This window comes from Drosophila virilis, chromosome 3, assembly GCF_030788295.1.
Source record: "Drosophila virilis strain 15010-1051.87 chromosome 3, Dvir_AGI_RSII-ME, whole genome shotgun sequence".
NCBI classification, from domain to species: Eukaryota; Metazoa; Arthropoda; class Insecta; order Diptera; family Drosophilidae; genus Drosophila; species Drosophila virilis.
Genome location: NC_091545.1, coordinates 18,375,191 through 18,396,930, shown reverse-complemented (window position 1 = coordinate 18,396,930; position 21,740 = coordinate 18,375,191). Strand labels below are relative to the sequence as shown.

Sequence of the window (21,740 nt, the reverse complement as noted above, 5' to 3'; positions counted from 1 at the left end):
GGAAAGCCAATTTATTTCTGGTTCATCGATAGAACCACAATTGATAAATCACAGCGGACACTGTGCTCAGGCTAGAATACCAAAAATCAGTTGCAACGAGCTCTGTTATTTACACACAATCAGCATAAAAAGCTGATGTTTTGATAGTGAACAGAACTGAAAATGAAAAAGAAACCCAACAATTGGCGAATCTAATTCGCAGAGGACTTGCCAAAGTATTCATAAACTTCGACTGAGGAAAATGGCGAAAGCTAACCTTGCTGAGCGCGCTTGCTCTAGCTTATCGCTGATGGCAAATCAACTGAAAGCAGTGGAGCAAGAATCAAAATAGTTCCGCATGCCTCAAAGCGGAAGTTCAAACAAGTGAGAGTGCTCCAGTTGCCGGTATCCGACTAGCAGATACCCTGAAGCCAGCTTCGAGCTGCTAATTTAAGCATTTGAAACGAGAATTTCGGTGTAAATAATATTTCCCAATTGTGGAAGCGAATTTATATATCTAGCATTTATAACTATTTATAACCATGACGAAATTCGATATTAATTGGTATAATAAAAAAGGAAGGAACTGGCTATAAACAGTAATAAACTTGTTCTGTGTCTGATATTCGAGAATATATATTTTAAATTTCTATGACTAGCTTTTGTAGTTTCCACATTTCAACAAACTGACAAACAGACGGACCTGGCTAGACCAACTCAGCTCGACAAGAATATATTAACGATGTTTCCTTCTGGCTGTTACATACGAATACCCAAAGAGGTCATACCCTATTAGCCCGTTTCCAAGGACCAGAGTATATAAGAACTGAACCAACTTAAATTTTCAGCACAGAAAAGGTCGGATAAACTTTGCGACAAAAGTGAATATAGGACTACATATGAACAGAGTATCATCGAAGGAGGATAACGCTCAATATGATAAATAACAGATGAGCAAAGAGTGTCAGCAATGCTCAAAGGGGATGAGTCGGATTCATTTCTTGTTGAAAGTATGTTAGCGAACAAACACATGTCGAGACGATTCTTAAAAAACAGTGCCAGGCGACAAAGAAGTCAAAAATGCGATAGCACTGTCTCACAATTCCAAAAATGTCGATGTCACTTAAAATTTTATAAATTTTATGTTTCACCCTGCGTCACTTTAAACAAATTTCTTGCCCATGGTGCTTCCAAGTATATGTATCGCTACAATAGCCAAATATTTACTTGGACTACCCTATATACTCGACATATATGCCGACATGTCGTTGTTCCAGCCATAAATTAGGCATCACTGTGAGCTTGTCATATTTGTCGCCTGCACAGAGCGCAGCACAGGTCCCTTTCTTTAGCATGTCCCCAGCTGCAGGCCCTGGCAATATTTTGAAAATACATTGACTGTGAGAATGTCATGAATATTAAATTGCGATGATTGCCTTTGGCTATGTGCTGTCATAGTCATACCCTTGTTGTCCTAACCCAACTTGGCCAGGTTTTCGTGCTTTTACCTTTACCGTGCTGTGCATTGGCAAAGTTTGCTTTGGTTAGTTGGCGTTGATAAGCTGCCTGCGCTGATTCAGTTCATCACTCGTCGAGCTTAATTAAATGCACTTTAATTAAGTCAAATATTAAACAAAGCTGCTGGCCATGAATGCATGCCTGGAACGTCAAAGCTCGTATATGTGCTTTGGTAGATAAACAAAGGGGAACTGAAACGGGTAAAAAAAAGAATCAAAATCAAGCTGAGTGCCCTGTTCGAAACCAAAAGATGCCCTGTACTCAGCGCCGAGCTGCTGTACAAAAAAAATCGATTATCGGAAACAAACTTCTACTGCGCTGGCACTAGAAGAAATTACGTTCAAAATATCTTTTGCTGTAAATGGATGGAAAGACAGACAAACGGACAGACGGACGGACGGGGCTAGATCGACTTACTTATGCCTTTACATACATTTCCACAAAATAATTATACCCTCTTTACCCATTTTCAGTTGTTTCGGTGTATTTAAACATTCAAGCTAAGTCAAGTGTTTCTTGAATTATTTTTGTATATAATTTCTATTTTACCAGGCATTCAGATGGCATCCGATAGTATTAGTTGTGTACCCTGTAGCAGTTGAATATGGGCTCGAAAAGTGTGTTGCTATGACGAAGATAATTATTTTTATAAAAAAAAAAGACTATGTATAACGATTTTTTATGTTATGCCATGCTACAAGTCCTATGAATAGACTTAACGTTGAACAATAAGATTGCGCAAAAATATAAAATGGAAGCTTGGTTGATACTAATCAAAATAATGAATAGAATATATTTGAATATTTCGCAGGTTCGTTTAGCATTTGGTTTTTATTAAAAAATGTTCATTTAGTTAAAAGCTAAAAATAACTGAGAGATCAACTTTCTGTGTGTTTTTGGTGCCAGGACATTGAATTTGATGTCAATCAGATTCAGTTTCAAATTATTTGTACACCAAAAACAATATATTTCACAAAAATAAAAAAAACGAAAATTCTAAATTATTTAGTTTTTAGCCATGATTCGAATTTCGAGCTGTTTGCCCGTTGTGCTGAAAAAAATGTACAATTCAAAGATGCGTGAAAAAAAGCGAAAAGTCTATCCAGCCAATTCCGTATATATTTTAGAGCGAATTTTAAAATTCCTTAAGGAGAATCAAATTTATTCGCAAAGTTTTACCAACCAGGTAAGAATTATTCACATGCACTTTACCACAAAATTCATTTGTTTTTTTTTTTTTTTTTTTTTTGTGAAAGAAACATCAGATCTTTGATCATAATTGCATTGAATCTAAATAGTAGTTGAAATCCCGTTATCAGGTAAGAATATGGTATTATATAATTAATTGGCTTATTAATTGAAATGTAATTTATTCAACAGAAACACCTATGATCTTTATTGTGTTAAGAGTATTTCGCGTTTCTTTTGGTTACTTGCAGTGTATTTTTTGATTTTCTTTTACTTTTACATCTAAATCGAAATGTATGTATACATGTAAAAGCAATCGAAAATATTTAAATACAGTCCAGTAAGGGGCACATTGCAAGGATTTGTTTAAAAGATATATTTTTGTTTTAAACGTTTTCTCTCATCACTTGTTAAGCACAACTGAGTGGCAGAGTTGCACAAACCGTATCCAAAAATAAACTAAGGTGAATTATTCGGAAGATGCCTTAGAGTCGACGAACAAAACTCAAAATGCCTGGCATATAACGTTGAGAGCGTCAGAGGTGCCACGTTCATTGCGTTATATATTTCGTAAATGGAAAATTATAATACCCTTGACAAGGCTATAAAAACAAAGTCTTGTCCTCATCCGCCCACGACAGTCCCCCGCAACACACAAGTGTTTCCAGCACAATTCTATGGCTGCTTTTTAACCAAAGGGATGTTCTTTGTTCTGTAATAGGCAAAGGCCTATTCATCTACAGGATGAGCTTCATATACAATGCATGCTGAGTAGACATACATATATAAACATTTTGCAAGCTAACTTTTCTTGTGGCTGTTGTAGCTCATAAGCTTTTCAAAAGGCGGCCTGAAAAGCAACTGTAATTGAATTTTTCATTGTTTACAAACAAATTATTGTTGACTGACAAAACAGTTAGGCCAACAATATGGAGAATATGCCCTTTTGTAGTAATCACATTTATGTCAAATTGCTTTAGACAACAAATATAAAACGAATGATAAGTATAAATAAATGGGCAAAAGATATCCTAATTTTAAGTAGAATATTTTCTTGTGAGCAATATTTTGCATTTATTTAGCTACTATTACATTGATAAAGTCGCAGTTGCATCTCTTGCGTGGAACTTGTTTTTCATTCACTTTAAACAGATTAACTCAATTACGTTTATTGCATTAAAAGTGTGTAAATGGATTTTTTGAAAGCCTTAAATGTACACATGCTGCATGTTTTAAATTAAAATGTGGCCAATGTATGGCGGCAACGCCGGAACGAACTGAATTTAACATAAATGACACGGCAGGTGTGCCACATAACCAGCTTTCTGAAGTTGGCTCACAAGCACTTACAGCCGGAAAGCAAATAAAATGCTACGAACAGAACTCTGATAGGCAGTGCAATATAAACTGGAGTCTCGAAAAGAACGCAATTAAAGTCCCATCCAATCAGTTCGTAATAACACAGCAGCAATAAAAAGTGTTTAAAGAAGTTAAAGGGACATGACAATCGCACGATTCGGATCCAGAAATTAATGGCAATTAAGAAAAGCATTAAAATTATTTAAAAATTTTAAGACATTTAAGAATCGCTCTTGTTTTCCCTTATCATTTGTAACAAGTTAAGCTCTAAACCAGCTGATGTGAGCCACCAATGCAAGTTGGTGATAATTTATTTATAAGGCAAGACTTGAAGTCGGTCAACATTTAATGTTCATTCGCTCAGCGAGAGCAACACGAAGATTACCTGCGAAAGACAGTTAGTCAGTCAACAGTATTGAATTCTCGATACACAAGCACTCACACACATAAACAGGCACTTCATAACCGGAGGATGGCCAAATACAGCCCCAACCCTACGCTTAGGCAGCGTAGGAGCACCTGATCCCCTTATGCCATCGCACACCCGGCTACTCACACGCAGGTACACACATAAGCACAAACACGCACACATGGCGACATAAGTGTCATTGCTGTTGCCGTGCTCAGTTATTTATGATAATTCAAAGTAATATCCTGCAGCAATTTCATCAACAAAAGCTGAGAGGCTGAGTCGACGGCAAGTAGATGTGTAAAAGCAAATATCCTTTATGGATACCAAGGACACGCTTCGGGCCTCTGGAAAATGGCCTCAACGTGCGAAACGTGCAAATGCCTGTGTGAAAATTGCAAATTTGTTTTTGTATAATTGGTTGTGGCATCAACATAAACATCCACTATGCATGCCACTACTACTAGCCCTGCAAACCCCCACAAGTGCTCAAGTAATTGGCTTTTATTTGCTAGATTATATTTGTTGCATTTCATTCCATGGTGAACTAAAAGGTGAGTAGTTTGTATAAAGAGCAGATCCGTTTATATTTTATATATATTACAAGATACATAAAACATATATTAAACATAATGTGACGACCACCAGCGTGTTGAATGTGTACCGAGCTATGATCGATAGCCTTGCAGGCTTAAAGCAAAATGCATCGTACAATCCTCCTCGTTCATATAAAAAAGTATGTAGGACAGTGAATCTGAGAAGGAGATAAGCCTCAAATTCGCAAATTGCCCTACAAGTGCAGAAGTACATATACATAAATATACACACACGTATGTGCATATAGATCATTTGTTCTCTGGACAAGCCAGTTGGTATAGGAACTGCACCAAGGTGCGCGTGGGTCGTCCGGTCATTCGCCAGCTTTTGAGATAGGGTATGAGTCCATAATGGCTAAGCATGCCGGAGCCACGCGTATCAATATGCGCCCAATCCGCACAGGGCACCAATTCGTGGAGAACGGCTGCCGCCAGACAGGAGTTAGCCAGGCCACGACCGTCGTTGCTAATATCGTAGCCAAGCTCATCGGTAACTTGTTTTTTGAAATACTGCCACAGTGGCAGACGCCACATTCTGTCACCCGTCAGAGAGCCGGCGCGCTGGAACTGCTTCCAGATGTAGTGCGAATTGGAGAAGAGGGCGGAAGCGCCGCCACCGAATGCCTTTTTCGCACCTGTGCCAAGTGTCGCCACATCGACCACTAGCCGAGGCTTGTATGTCTTCTGGCCATAGATCAACGGGTCGGCCATTACCACAACTCCCGCCTTGTCCAGATCTCGTATGGCCAACGATTTGGCATTAAGCAGTGTGCAAACATCGCCTGGCTTTGTAGACATGCCCGACGGCAGATTCTCGCACAGAGGAACGATAAGTACCACATTAATAGGCAGCGACAGAGCCGCAACGCAGCGCAACATGGCAACACAAGATGCGGCACCGGACATTCCCGCCCGATACTCATCCATGTCCTTGCAAGGTCGCAGATTGATGCCTCCCGAGTTAAACGTGATGCCCTTGCCCAAAAAGAGCACAGGCTTGTCCTCTGGCGCAGTGCCGCAATAGCTTATCTCCATAAGCACCGGCGGCTCGCAGGAGCCCTTGGCTATCATGAGAAACGAGTGCATCCGCTGTTGCTCTATCCAGTCCATGGTACGTATTTCGACGGTTATGCCGCAAGGACATAGAGCATCCACGGTGGCCTGAGCGAACAACGTAGGCGTCATGCAGTTGGCAGGCGCATCACTTAAGCGCCGAGCCAGATTTTGTGATTCCGCCTTGAACAAGCCACGCGTCCAGCCGTCTACATCGTTTGAGTCGTACAATTCCAGCTTTGGCACAGTCAGTCGATACTTTTTATTGAGCGTTTCCGTATATTGCCAAACCGATAAGACTGAACCCTCCGCTGCTTGCTCCGCATAATCCATGCTATCAACATAAATATCAGTGCAGCGAAGCCTTTGCAGCGCTTGGGCACCAATGCCAGCAGCAATGCGCACATTCTCCATTCCTTCGTCCAGCATCTCAAGCTCGTTAAAGCCGATACCCTCCAAGCCCACGCCCACCACGGCAACGCTCGTAAATTCTTGATCAATATTGTTGAACACCTTGCCTCGCCCCAGCCGACCATCGATTTTCGTTTCGCATATCAAATCCATCAGCTTGCCATTGATGCGATCGTTAAATTTCTCGGCGCTGTGGGTAAGCTTGGCATCCTTTACACCCTCCTTCTGGTAAATGCCAAGCACTAATCCCTTTGCTCGCTGCTCCTTGCCGCTGCAGGAAAAACGAATGGTAGTAACTATGGGGACTCTATTATAACTGGTATTGACAAAAATTCTTCGCGCACACTGCATCTTGAATGGATACGATAATTTAGTTGCACTTGAAATTTACAAGAACGTTTTTCAAAAAATTAACTAATTGCCTTTATACACAGAAGAAGAGACAAAAACTAAAATAAACACACAAAAATTTAGAAAACACTTTTTTTTTTCAAAATTATCACAGAGCAAAACAACAATACAAGAGCAATGTTTACATTAAACTAACAAAATATCATAAGAAACCAGGCTGTGACAGTTTGACCATTTGACAATTTTTTAAACGTTTGCTGAGTTTTCTAAAATATATATTTATATTTCTTTCGACTGACTGACTTCTTGTGGATTTTGAACAGCTTACATTTCTATCTTGTCTTACTCTCTATCATATACAATGGGATTTCTTCATTGCAATCTCATAATATTTATTTTGTCAGCTGTAAAATATTCCAATTTTGTGTTGTAATATGCCACAATTAGTGCAGGGATCGGAATAATTCATTTTAAAATATGCCCATTCATGTATATAAATTAGGAATTACAAGTATTGTGAAATGCTGGGTCATCTCCCATTTTCAAATAACCTATAAAAAACCCGCATAACTTTGTTGAGGGTAGACTTTCACTGCAGGAGGCTCTAAATTACGAATTGACTTTTACTCTTAATGTAATAAGTATTAGAGAGTTCGATTATATGAAGATAAACTAACTTAAGATAAAGGAATAGCGTGTCGATCCTAAAAAAGTGATGTGTGTAACATGATTGCATTATCATTAGCTCTACAACTGTTGGCTATCTACCTTTCGCTGGGCGTGGCTCAAAATCTGAGCAACTATTTTGAACGTGGTAACTTAATACACTTAATTTCCACATGGTGAGTAGAGCGTAAAATCAACAATTGATGCCTCAGTTGTTTAATTAAAGAGTTAAATATCTATCAATTATATGGTATCTAGTTAGTTGGATAATAATAAGCACGCTAATTAAACTGGTTAATTTAATTAATGCAAATGCGCTAATAAACAACACACTGATTAAGTGAATTGATTTTCATGTTAATTGATATTATCAATGACTGTTCCCGTAATAGGCGGCAATTTTAATTTAAAGAGCTGGAAATCTCAATTACAATCTCATTTGCAGTGTTCAATTCTAACATTATTGTACTTGTGTATACAGACAAAGTTGTTATCTTAATACTTTACTCAATACTCTACCCATACTCATACGTATTCCATCGTGCGACATTATTATATAGCACTTTGCACGGAAAACTTTTCTGCTTTTCAATATATAAAAAAGCGAACCACAACAAAAACTAACCCATTTAGAGCCAATTACATGAGAAATATAATATTCTGTCAGCGTACAGACCGTTCCCTTATCAAATGAAGTTATTTTTATTGACTAAGCAAGTCAAAAGGGGATTTTGAAAAAGGCATGTACATTAAAGAATTCTTAGCTAAACGTAACCCATTGAAGATAATGCAGCACTGCATCGTTGAGTGTTATTTACCCAAGCACACATTCAATTGGCGTCGGATTGTTACAAATGCATTTTTATATGCATTATCTAAGCGGCTAAACCGCAGTATTATGCTGCGAATGCCAGGCCATTCATATGATTATTGCAAAACTTGTAGCTAACTCGAAGTTTGTTCTGTATCCATTCAAGTCTGTACCCCACCATGATGCGTTTCCAAGTTCTTGCAACTTAACACAGTTTCATGCTGTTTTGGGGCGTAACACTTGAGTCAGATAACTTTCTGGCTTTGGTGAGGTCCTGGAAATCTGCAGAACGTCTGCATGCTCGACATTTGCCGGAACGGTGTCATAAAATGGTGTTGTGTTGTATATATGTGCGTGTGCGTGTGTGTGTGTGTGTGTGTGTGTGTGTGCTGACAGCATTTGTTGCCAACAATTTCATTAACGCGCATTTAAAGTTTTACCAGCACACATGCACATATAGCAAATGAGACAGTCGCATATACACATTCATTTCTATGGTTGCCAGAAAAATCTACCCGTCCACCCGCCTGGTAAAATAACCCCTGTACATGTGCACATGGCACTGAGCTCGTTATAAATGGAAAACTTTTGCGACTTGCTCAAGTGGTTTTCTTCTTTTATATTTTTCTTTTTTTTTCTGTATTTTGCTTTTGTTTTTCGTTGGCTCTTCTGTTGCTGCTGTCGCTGCTGTTCTTATTCGCTTTTGATTTTGCAACTTTTACTGGTTTATTTTACTTTTTAATGAGAACAGACTTTGAGACCTTATGTCCATGGACGCAGACACCTGACTGCCGCGCTGTGTGTTGTGCCAGTTGTTTGCTTGACGATTAGCCATATGAAATGGAAGAGGGAAAACTTTACCAACGCGTGCGTCCAATTCAAATGCCCCACAGCCACCACAATTTTCTCAAACAAAGTTTTACTACAAATTTGTCAAGCAGTGCTTAAAAATGCGTGCAACAGTTGATATAGTTTACCAGCAAGCTTGAACAACTTTATAGCTCTAACGCAATGGGATGGATGTCAGATCTCTGTAAAAAATTGATTTCTACAACTTTTTTGTTGCCCTCGTTTTAGCTATTCGGAATCTCTCTTTCAAGTGGCTGGGATAACACACAATCGAGTGTTTTTAATTTGAACTTTTTCTGGCGCATTCGCATATCAATGACTGGACAAGGCATTCAAGCGTAAGTGGCAAACAGACGCTGCCACAGACCACAAACCGAACACCACATTGAAATATACATACGTAGCATATACGTATGTAATTCTGGCAACTAAACAACTTCTATTGAAAACTTGGCATACAGCTAACCAATTTATTTTCCTGCAATGCAGTGATTTATAAATTTTGATTAAATTCCTGGTGACCTTTTGGCAAAAGATATGAACTCATTCAATGGCACACGCTTCATCAATATTCATCTAGCATTTACTTTTTTTCATTTCTGATTATTTTGAATATTTGCGGCCATTTGAAAGCCATCGCTATACCATTTGAATATTGAAATATGTAAATTGATCTGTCATGAATAGCATATGAAAAATAAACAAAATATGATTAAATGATAGCTGCAAGTTTGAATACCCTGTACGGTAAGAATGGAAAATGAATGTCTAATTGGCGTTGTTTGACGTTAGCTGACAGTTGAAATACCCTGTAGCGTTAAGCCATGCCCAACTTTGTTTTAAATTAAAGAATATGTTTGATTCTGTGAAATACTAGTTAGTATTACCCGGCATTGTCTGGCTCTTACAGCAAGTTGCAGTATAAATTATTGTTCGTGCTGTAAGTTTGGGCCAACTTCAGACAAACATGTTAGTTTCTAGCTTAAAAAGAGGCAAATGAAATGCTCAATACGTGAACTGATTGCTAAAAATAATAATTTTTTATACGCCAACCACATGCCTTGAGCTACTGAATACCCGTTTGCCAAGCTGACGCTCAGACAGCTAAGCTACGCAGGATCTGCACAAAGGAAGCACTACTCGCTACACGAGAGCTATGCACAGTTTCTCTTTAACTGGCAAATGTGGCTATATAAGTGATTAACTTTTCCTTAGCTTTTTTGCAAGCTTAAAAAAATAAATAGCTGTCATAATCTGCCGGCACTAAAAACACACGCCCACGCAAACAAACACACTTGTGTGTGCGTATGTGAATGGCAAATATGCAGTTCGCGCGTACCCTTTTTCCATGGCCTGTGTTTGTCTTTTGCTGCAGCTACAAATGAAAATGTTAAACTTTCAAGTAAATTTGCACAAGCATCAAAAGCCAGCAGATACGTTCCAACATGGCATATATACAAGTATATATGGGTGTGCGTGTGTTGTAGCCAATATAAGCCAGGGCTAAGCTGCTGAGACTGTTGCAAGATTGTGCCGCTCTGAGCATTTCAGCAAAAAGTCGAAGTTCGTAACAAGCGCCAAACAGAAGAGAACAATTTTTCAGCTCACATTCGTAACTCAATTGCGCCATTAAGCTAATTGCCATTACGTAAACGCGTGCCCAGAAAAGTATGCAACGGTTGGCGTTTCTGCAATGTTAAGCCGATTATTGCCACAGATGAAGACGCACAGACAGACAGCCAAGGCACAGACTTTAACTGGCCACAAAACTCGATTCACGTTTCAAACTTCAAATTTTGTGCGCTGCATAAATTGCAAATGTCGCAAATCTGCTTGTCGGTAACTTATCAGAGCAGAAATAAGGAAGGGATCGAAAATGAAAAAGGGTGTTAGATAAAAAGCACGACTAATTAATTTAAAGCGCTCACGCAATCAGCTTTTTGTGCTAGCCATTCTGTCATTCTGCCAGTCTGTCAGTTTGGCATTAAGCAGCCCAGACACTCGCGCAAAAGCATTCTATATTTTGAATACCCTGTGACCATAGAAATAATAGGTAAGCGAGGTTTTGTATCGATTTATGTAACATGCATACGAAGACAACTTTTTGGTATATACGCGTTTATACCACAACGCCACCCAGCACCGAAGACATTTATGACTAGATATCCTATGGTAATGGGTACAGGGTAACTTCTAGTCAGACCAACACTTAAGCTTCTCTTGATTTAGGTATCTTGCATCCCGCTCACGCATGGCTTTCATCACTGCAGCTGAAATGTGACATTTATTAATGTGAACGGAACAGCAACACAAACAACAACAACAACCAGAAGAACGACAACAACTGCGAGCAATTGTCAGCTTTATGGGTTGTGGGCGTGGCAACATTGGCAACGCAAGTGGAATTAAATACGCATTTGCGCTGTCAGCTTCAGCCATTACTCGGCACAGGAGCCCAGCCAAAGCGCTACAAAGAGATTTAACGTATAACCCCAGTCCAAAGCTCGTCGTTAAACGTGCCATAAAACTTTGCCGAAGAAGTTACTGTTGCTGCAACAGAGAGCCAAAAGATGTTCAAAGTGCGAAGGTGCTTGAGGCATATTATGAAATTGACATTAAAGCGACTACAGCAGCAATGCGACTCAAGTCAGTTATTAAAGCTTATGCCGGCAGTTTATGGCATTGTCGGCGGCATGTGCCACGGCTAGGTACGGATTTACTTGCCTCTCAAGTGCGCTGCTTGGACACTTCAGACAGACAGATACTCGACAAATGCTCTTGGCAATGATTGAAACCAATTTCTTTTGAAGGCAACCAAGCTCACTTCAAAACTGAAGATCAGCAGCTATTTTTTAAAATTGCCTTAACAATTGTTCAAAGTTGCCTAAGCCCACATTTAAAAGTAATATATTAAATCAGAATTCAGTTAATAAAAAATCAATGCTTGAAAATAGCTAAGTGCATAATATATGTATACTCAAAATTATTAAAAAAAGAATTTTTACGCTCAGTTAAACCCTTCTCCCTTTTATATATATGCGTTGTAAAAGATAAAAGTTGATATTTCAACTTTTATATGCGTGTGCGTGGGTCGTTTGGTCGAGTGCCAAAAAAGAAAAACCCATAAATGTGGCATGATTTTTGGTTGCATGCAGAAGATGCTTCTCGCACAAATAACCAAATGTAAAAAGAGGAAAAAAAATCGAACAGAAATAATTTAGAGTGCATTGTTGTAACCACAAGAGTTACACAAAGAACACGAGAATTCATGGCAACAGCAGCAGAAGCAGCTGAAGCAGCCTCAGGAGCATCGCCCAAAAGTCTGCAATTATTAAACTGTTATACGGCCAGCATAAGCCAGAACAGAGCGCATGACCAAAGAGCACCAGTTGAAAAGAGAGCAGGTTGCTCTAATATGCCAAATGCAGGGGCACACAATGTTCAAGAAAGGAGAGGCAGAGCACTGTAACAACAGCAACAGCAACAACAACAATGGCAACAGCAACAGCCCCGTACTTAGGGCCAAAAACGTAACAACAGTCTGACCTTCACCATTAGCGCACTTTCTATACCCTGTATCCGATGAAAATGGGTATAGCTGTTGTGTGTCATGGCATGTAATGGCCAATGACAGTGAATACGTACTTCAACTTTAGTTCATGTATCTATTAGTACTGGGTATCTGGTATATGTTGTGGTCATTTATTCGAGAGAACTTCATTTCAAAATTGTATGAAAACGATGTTTAGCCCTGGCGATTCGAAACCTCACATCACACGCAGATAAGTTGTGTACTTATGCCCAAGTGTTTACAGCCCGAAGGGGGCTACAGGATATTTGATAGTCAGACGCCTTGAACGGAGTACTTTACTTGTTTTCATCCGGCTTTTGCTAACAGCATCAAGCAAGCACCAAGCACGTAGTAAAACAAAGATTTTGTAGCATGCGCCACTTTGTACGCATCTATTTGAGGGCGTGGTACCGTTTACATTGTGTGGGGACCATCTTACTTGCCTGGCTTAAATGCTTTTCGCTTAATGGAGCAGCAGCAGCAGCAGCAGTAGCTATGTCAGGGACGCCGTTGATAGAAACTGTTCCGTCTAATAAGCCCACTTAAACTATGATGGGCTGAAAGCATTTGGTTATATTTCAAATCGATTTCACCGAAAAATTACTCACATTATTACTTCGCCAAAATGAAATTAACATTCTTATCTATCGGGGAATATTTACATTAAATTGCAATTGAATTTTCTTTCAAATCTTTTGTATTCTAAAAATATAAAACTCATTGGTTTAGAGTTAGGGCTTACAGCTAAAGCCAAATCTCTTTTTCACTTATTTTAGTCAATTAAACATGTTATTTAAAGAGAGTAAGAAAAAAGTTCGTACTTTATAATAAACCGGTCCATATGAAATATGTGTGTACGCTTTGACTGTTTTTTTTGGGAATTGTTTTTGTAAGGGAACCCACATCAATTTGGTGTCTTTATGCCTTTCAAGCAAAAGAAGAAAACCAGTTGACAGTTAATACGCACAGTTGTTGTTTCATTGAGTTACCCTTATCCTGATGATGTGCGCTCTTATGTAACCGCTTTGCATATATGCATGTATTTGGGTTCATACCAAGCTGGTAGCCCATTTATGTGATAAGTATTTAACTAAATGTTTGCTGGTTTGGTTCATTGGTCCGCTTTGGCATTGCTGACATGATTGATGGTACATTTGATTGAAATGTGATAAATTGTTGTCTGCTGCGAGAGACAGCAGCAACAGCAACAACAAGAACTGCGAGAAATATCATGCGAAAAAGTGCATGTCAAGCGGCCTTTCCCTCCCATTTGTGAATATGTAGAAAACTGTGAGTTGCTGTCGCAAGGGCTTTTTACTTTGGTAAGAACGGGTATATTGGACATGTGTTCGTCTTTCTGTTCCAGTTTCTGTGAACGGACACCGTCCGCTGAAATGCCGCTCTAAGAACTCATTGCCACCACTGAAATTATAAAGAAACACTGAACAGAGTATGGCGCAGTCGGTGCAGTCGACTACTACACTCGGATTTGTTTTAGTATGTGATTGACGCAAGTGCCCGAAAGAAAACTTTATTATTTTTTGTTTTGCTGCTCCCTAAGAGGATTTATCCAGGAGCAACATCAGCGACTGACGCAGGAGCTGTGTTTATTTTTACATGTGGTCGAGAGCAGAACGTTTTCCTAAATGTGGCAGCAGCACTTGACGAACTCGTAAGTCGCAGTATATTTTCTTACGGGGTTTCCTTCAGCCAGCTTTCTTTCTATGCTAATGCACAAAACGACAAGCCAAGCATTTAATCAACTTTATGCGGCATAAATAAATGCTAACGCAAAAAAGAAGTGCCATGAAAACGGATTTAAAATGCCATTAAATTTATTAAAAAAAAAAAAGAGTCTTAGGGATTAGTCTCAATGCTGCACGAAAGCATTAAGGCAATAGGCGACTGACTACAGAATATAATGCCCAAAGTGGCTACTACACGCTGTGCCTGCCCATGCAGGCTTGTAAAGGGAATAAAACGTCTTGTCTTAGACTCTTAGACAACTATTCAAATCAAGACGATGAAATAGATAATATTAAGACTTAAGACTTCCTTGAGGAACATATGATTGTTTTCTTTTTTTGGTTAATATTAAAAACTTATATGAAATAATTTTAAAATAAAAAGCAATTAAGTCGATTTCCTCGAACATTGCCATACAAATAACCCAAACAAGTAAGAGCTTTGCAGCCGGGTGTCAATACTCTGGCAAAGAGAGTTTTTTCTTATTCTTTAGAGAAGGCAAAGATCACTTCATATTTGGGTACATATTTCTCAAGCTGGTATCAATCAGTATCTTCTGATCTCTGCATAGTCAGATACTGTGAAATAGTTAAAATTTTTCAACATATTAGGACTTACATTTAGGAATATTTAGGGGATAGAGTACATATAACTGTAAGCTATTTAAATGCCTCGTAGGCAGGAACGGCTCTCTCAATATAACATCGAACAGCTATATAATTGGGCTCTAATAGAAACATTTTATATTGGTACGAAAACAACGTTGTTTAGTAATAAAAAATTGCAACACATATCAGCTACATGTTTCGTGAGGGCATACTCCCAAAATCGGACTATTCATTCTTTACTTTTTTTATTGCATGCCGTAAAATAAATTTCAAATAGTCTACATTATATGTCAGAGCTAGACGGCAGCTTGACTGCATATACACACACATAGAGACACACACACATATATACAGATACACACATACCTGGAAAAAACACGTACACACACAGAGCTACTCTAAATAAATAACTGCTAATGAAGCTGCTCAAATACAGTTTAGTCTAAACTTTAGCTTATCCAAACAGCTCAGGGCTCCAACTTTAAAGTAATTGCTGTTTATGCCACAATATTGTTTTAGTTATATAGTTTACATATTACTCGTGTCTGTCTGTGTGTCCTCTGTTTTATGGTGCATGCACGCCCCACTGATTTATGGCGCGCACATTTTATAGCTTGTCAAAATAAAACTTTTTCGGCGCTACTCAAAAGCAAAAAAAAAAAATGCTTTTATTATGTGTGCCATGAAGTTTGTTTTTGTGATGCTGCACTTATTTTTTATACACTTGAAAAAGTGTTTTATAATTTAAGCAGAATTGCCGGCGATATCTCCACGCCTGTTTTTTGTTATTTCTCATCTATCAACTAAAGCATATTTTAGTTTCAGTGTTTAAGTTAAAGACTCTACTTTTAAACGTGCACAACTTTAGTAAGCCGTTTGCTTGTTGGCTTAATTAAAAGCCATCAACTGGCACTTGAATAACTTGTAGACGGCATAAATAATACAAAAAATGATTAAGTACACACACCGACACAGAACTGTCGCTGCAAAGCACACTTACACACATACAAATACCCACACTACTCAGACACACACACACACACACGCACAGCTGAAGTGGCACAGCTTCAGTTTGTTGATGGCGGAAGTCTAACCATGACTGACAATTTTTGCGTTGGCAACAACAATTGTAGCTATTTCTCTTATTTTATTTTTTACTTTATTTTCTTATTTTCTTATTTTTTATTTTATTTTTTTTTTTGAATAGTCATCGTCACATGTGCACAAATGTTTATTTGCATGAGAATTGTTCCTCAGCAGCTTCCCTGCCTTGCTGCCATTGACAATGGTAGCCACAGCTCTAGCTCCTATTACTTTTCCTGCTGCTGCTGCTGCTGCTCCTCCGGCTACCCTCTAGTTAGTCAGCATAATGAATTACACCGGCACACGCGCGCCAGAGCTCTTCCTGGCAGTGCCTCCATCAAGCTGCAGTCGACAGTCATCAGGCAGAGACAAAAACAACGTGCAGCACGAGCCAAAGTTTCCTAGTGGCTCCTTCCACGATTTGCTGCCTGCCACAAATTTACAATTGACTGTTTCCCTATGCGAGCGGAGCTCTATAGGATGGTGAGAGAAGGAGGGCGGGTTGAGGCGGTGCGAAGTGGGCAACCGTAAAACGCTCGAGTTGTTTTACGCATTATTTACTTAGTTGGGATGCTCCTACGCACTACGGGTGTGTGTTTGTGTGTGTGTGTGTGTGTGTGTGTGTGTGTGTGTGTGTGTGTATTTTCTATGGTGTGGGGCGTGGCAAATGAACTAGCATTACAGTAAGTTGTGGCGAGTAGCCGCACGTTGGGCTACAATTAATTTGAAAGTCTCTGCACGGTGAATGGAATTGGGTTTCAGTTTACATATATATAAGTATATATATATGTGTATGGGTGTGTGTGTGTGTGTGTATGGGTGTGAGATTGGGGTAACTGTGTCTGTTTGTATGTTTACTATACACTACGTTTAGTGGCTGCCGCATGTTTATTTCAAATGAATTTATGAAAATTTGGTCATTTATGCTGGAAATTTGTGTGTGCATCGATTGAATTTATTGGTAATTGGAATTGTGTATATGAATTTTCTCAAAATAAAAGCTATTTCACAGGAAAATATGCATATTGGAATGTATGAAATGAAATTGCAGGCAATTGGTATTTGGTTTTGTCATTTAAAACTCGTTTAATTTCGAAAGAATCCCAGATATCGTATAACCCTGTAGCATAACAGATTGCCGGCTTGCAGAACATAACCCAATGGGACCCACATTTAATATGACAGTATATTTATCTACTCTTTGGAAGAAAGCCCGTTCATGTAATTTGGAAACAATCTTCAATTACGCTCAAAGCGTGGGATATGCTGTCGTGTAAGGAGCTTTAGTTATAGCATTCGTGTTTGCTGACTTTCTTGAGTTTACGAAAGCGCATTAGTGCTTTCAACATTTGTGGCTCGTCAGCTGCTATTTGTTATAAATAATTGACGAGCAAAAATGGTGAATGGACGTTACTTACTTGATATTTATGGCTTAGACTGGATGTCAATTTATGTAGTTGGGGTCAAAGCCAATATGAAATGCTGTTGTGGCTACTCTTTCTAATGCTCAGCGACACGCAGATTATGCAACATTTATTTGAGATTGTATTAAATATTAAACACACACAACACGATAAAACACTTTTGGCTCATTAGGCTAACGCACACACACGCACACACACATAAAAGCACACGCACGCACAAAACGAGCCGCAAACGAGAAAGAGAGAGACAGAGCTATGCAGCTGCTAATGAAGCCAAGAGAAACAAACGTTAACGTTTAGTCAGGACTGAACATATATGCGCCTGATTAATGTGAATGCTGAGGTTTCTTTTACACAGTTTACGCGTTTCCTGTGGCACATTCACGTCGACAGGCGGCTGGCGGCAAAAGTTGTCAGTGTGAACGAGAGCACTGGCAAAGGGAGACTGAGGCTAAGGTCTAAGCGCGCCTGTAAGTATGCAGCAGCAGTGGCAGCGACAAGGCGCACGTATAACAGTATAACAGTTTTATGCTGCTCGTTGAGAGCGTATAGCATGCTCTTCGGAGGCTGCAATCCGAAGGGGTTGGCGGCTTGATTACACCTGCCCAAAGCAGAGAGCAAATTACCATTTGGCCATAACACGCACAATAAAACTTAACACGAATTCGACTTGGCGGCAACTATTTAACACTTTTGGCATATGTGGCCAGAACCAAAATCGCTTTCAGCAAATTGCGAATGCGTACAATTTGCTTTTGATTGAAGCCGAAAAGAACGTTAGATAACAAATATATATATATATATATTGGGCACATTTGAGCCGAAATTATGATTATGATTATTTACTGTTTGCTGTGGGCGTTTGGTTACATAAACATGCCATTAAATTTAAGTGGCTCGGCTCAGCTCACAGATTTCAGATTTCAGTTTGCAAATGCCAGATTCTAGCACACGCAACTTGAAGCCGCTTTTGTTGGGCGAATTCAATTGGAGCTGCTATTCAAATGTCAAACAAATTTCGCAATGCCACTCAGCGCCGATAGCAGACAACAAAGTTGATGCCCGAAATCGCTGTGCGTCTGCTGGGCCGATAGCCAATTCTAAATGGCCATAAGAAAGGCATGCCAGACAAGTTTTGTACGAAACGTAATTGAATTTTTATTGACATTGCAGCCGAGCCGCTGAGCTGTAAGGGATTTCACGGCGCAGGGCGTTGGGAGCTTGCGCAAAAGAAATGGCAGCAAAATGACGCACTCAACGACTGAACACGAAAACAATAAAGCAGTATAAGATGGAACTGTTCGCTGGAAATACTTTAAATTAATTTATATTTCGCAAAATATGGTTCGATGCGCCAACAATGGAATTGCAAACAAGGCTGCAAGCCGGCATGGAATCGAATCGTTTCGATTGCGGAATTCCAATTTCTATTTTTACTTTTAAACGAAACTTTCATCAACCCAGTTCCCTAGAATATGCAGAATCAATAAAGGAACTAAATATGGAAAACCCGATTCGAGAAACGTACTTTAAGGGAGAAAGTTGGGCAGCCCAAGCAACAAAATATGTTAATCATAGGTAGATAGATCAGTTATTTATCCATCATCAAGTAGATAAAATGTATCTCATGGCAGCAAGATCTTCGAAGTTTTGATGTTTATGAAAAACTGTCAATCTTGGGCAGTATATAATTTGATCAGAACTCTACTTTTTACTGCTTAAAATAGCCCTTTATCTTTTATTGGACTTCAATTATTGTTCAGGGGTTTCACTAGCGCAACTCTAATTGATGGACCCACTGGGCAGCTGTTATTATTTGCCATTAAAGCCATTTGCAGTTGCTCGCTATGGTAATTATAAAAAAAGCTCCACTCTCGATTACCCCCTTACGATGCTCTCTGCTGCCGTCTGTCCGCTTGTTGCGTCCATTAAATTATTTTATATGGCACATTAAAATAAACTACACAAGTGCATGAAAAAAAAAACGAGAGAAAGTAAAACGCAGAGTCTGCCAAGTGCCCAGAGCAGAATAACCCCAACACGACCAGGGCAAGCCATTTGTCCCGCTCAGGCCATACATGGCAGCATCTTGCCTCATTGTTGTTATTATTATAGTGTTATTATTGTTATTACTGTGCCGCATGTTGTGCGACTTCTAAGCAATTACTTAATGCGCTTCGCTGCCGCTGGCCCACATTTGCATGCAGGCACTTCAAATTGTGTACGATTCTTGGGCCAGAACTGGACCAGCTGGTGTCTGTTGTGGCCGTGTATAAATCAGATCCAACACTCATACGCCGTGTGTGACCAAATGCGTTTCTGGTTGTGCACCACCTGGTCTTGATTCGGTTGCTGTTGTCAGCGCCATCATATTTAATAATAATTTCAATATTTAAAGACAAAATTGTGATAGGCCTCAAATGAAAATCAGTGCTTTGAATTTTTGTTTTTGTCGATGGAATCCGCATTCAGCGTTATGCTCCGCCGCTCCAAGGCCCGTCGTATCAGGCAGCCGATTTCGTTGATCTCATTGTCTGGAAAGTCGTCGATTGCTGTTCCGCCCATGAGAATGGGTTCTTTAGTCAAGTTCTTAGCTTCTCGCTTCTTAGTGAAGGGCCACCGAGACAATGTGCTCTCCATGCCGTTTTTCAGATAAACATGCTCCAGTTTTCTGCGTATGGCCTGCACTACATGCTGCTTAGCTTGGCAATCAAAGCCAGCAACGCTGCCTTCGATTTTCAGCACATCGTCTATGTTCACATAGGGTGTCGGCACATACACCTCACCTGCGTCCATCGCCTCCAGCCTCAACAGGCGGCGCTCCAACAGGTCCAGCTTCCATAGCGTATCCTCCAAGAACGCCGTGCGATTAGCAGAACGCGCCAAGCACTCAACCACCTTGGTCAGATTGACGCCCTGCACGTGCAATCGACTGATACAATCCTGCAACTTGGGATTGGGCTCTGTACTCCGTGGGCGCACCAAATGGGCTTCGTAGAGCTTGATAGCTGTTAGAAGCAACAATAACTGCATTGCCAGGTCTTTAAAGTGCAGCGTTTTCGCTAGCAATGAAAGTTGAAATTGTATTTAATGTGAAGTCAAGTCCATTGTGTGTGTCCAATGAGAGTAGTTCTGGGAAATGTTTATGACCGAAGCAATTAAAATTGATTTAATGCATTTTTCAAGGGAAGTCGAAATTGTATGCATTGCAACATTCGAATTATTTACAATTTTCTGAGAAGTTAAACGTAAGCATTTACGGTCCATCCTCTTCTAAACTTCAATGTTATGTACCGAAGCTTGTATTTTAATTTTCACCAACCTCAGCTTTTACTCTCACTATGCTTGCATATCGTTAAGACTGTAAGCCACACGTTTTCAAGGGTATTCGATGTTCGGCGTGCCAAATTTAACAGTTTTTTTCTCTTTCTAAAAACTTTTAAATATTTATTTATCAGCTGTAGCCCACAAACTTGGAAGTTAATCGGCTTTGCCTGATTGTATCTTCTTTAATTTTATTAACTAATTGATTTTCCAATTAGGTTTAATGCGGCTTTCACATGAAAATCCTTCAATTAGCCTGCATTTTAAAGCGTTCTTAGCCAACTTGTGTGGCTTAAGCTGCTGTCCAGCTAAAACTGACAGCTCATCTAACATTTTGGTTGCTTTGGCAGACGTAGATTCTATAAATAAGCCTTATAAATGATTACAGCCAAAAATGGGAAGCGCTACCACAACTTGGTCCCTCAGCGAATGTTTAACAGCAAAGCTGCCCAAAATGCTGCCAACTATGCAACAGCAAAAGGATATGTATAAAAAAGAATTTATACAAAATTTGTAGCTAACGCCTTATAAGTACGAATGCCCCTTGACCCGTTCCGCCGTGCGTTCGACTTGACCTCCCACGAGCTGTCCGGGGACCCACTTTTTCTCATTTGGCGTGCTAAATTTATTGTTTGCGGAAGTTGTCTTTTATGGCATCGCCCCAGATGCCACGTCTGCTAGCACGGCCACGCCCACCGCCCACCTATACCATTAGCCATGATACTAGCTACTGACCTTCGGCTGCAAATAATTTCAACTCATTGAGTTTAATGTCCTGGCAGCTGTTTCTTATT

The 21,740-nt window shown here is 39.6% G+C and overlaps 3 protein-coding genes and 1 long non-coding RNA gene across 26 annotated transcripts in view; 1 reads left to right on the top strand and 3 right to left on the bottom strand.

Moving 5' to 3' along the window:
* Rbfox1 (RNA-binding Fox protein 1) overlaps window positions 1–18,047 on the bottom strand; it is a 122,360-nt gene extending 104,313 nt beyond the window's left edge. For 5 of the 23 annotated variants that reach the window (XR_011416525.1, XR_011416526.1, XM_032435456.2 and 2 more), the window contains exon 1: window positions 17,617–18,041. The gene's annotated coding sequence lies outside the window, so the exon portion shown is untranslated. Of the gene's footprint in view, window positions 1–17,616 lie in introns of all 23 variants that reach the window. The other 18 variants (XR_011416527.1, XM_032435457.2, XM_032435461.2 and 15 more) reach the window with 5 other exon arrangements.
* LOC26531869 (uncharacterized) lies at window positions 2,429–3,061 on the top strand. The gene is made up of 3 exons (XR_001450418.3): window positions 2,429–2,683; window positions 2,754–2,816; window positions 2,878–3,061. It is a non-coding gene; the product is annotated as an uncharacterized lncRNA (long non-coding RNA).
* On the bottom strand, window positions 5,016–7,044 carry LOC6624041 (cytosol aminopeptidase). The gene has a single exon (XM_002047810.4). The coding sequence runs from the start codon at window positions 6,862–6,864 to the stop codon at window positions 5,299–5,301; it is 1,566 nt and encodes a 521-aa protein (XP_002047846.1). The 5' UTR covers window positions 6,865–7,044; the 3' UTR covers window positions 5,016–5,298.
* Window positions 18,048–19,971: 1,924 nt separating the features above from the next.
* LOC138911076 (uncharacterized) lies at window positions 19,972–20,675 on the bottom strand. Its single transcript, XM_070208179.1, has one exon. The coding sequence runs from the start codon at window positions 20,653–20,655 to the stop codon at window positions 20,050–20,052; it is 606 nt and encodes a 201-aa protein (XP_070064280.1). The 5' UTR covers window positions 20,656–20,675; the 3' UTR covers window positions 19,972–20,049.
* Window positions 20,676–21,740: the final 1,065 nt, after the last annotated feature.

Coding starts and splice junctions, on each gene's coding strand:
- LOC6624041 (XM_002047810.4), bottom strand. CDS start 6,864: ATGCAGTGTGCGCGAAGAATTTTTGTCAATACCAGTTATAATAGAGTC.
- LOC138911076 (XM_070208179.1), bottom strand. CDS start 20,655: ATGCAGTTATTGTTGCTTCTAACAGCTATCAAGCTCTACGAAGCCCAT.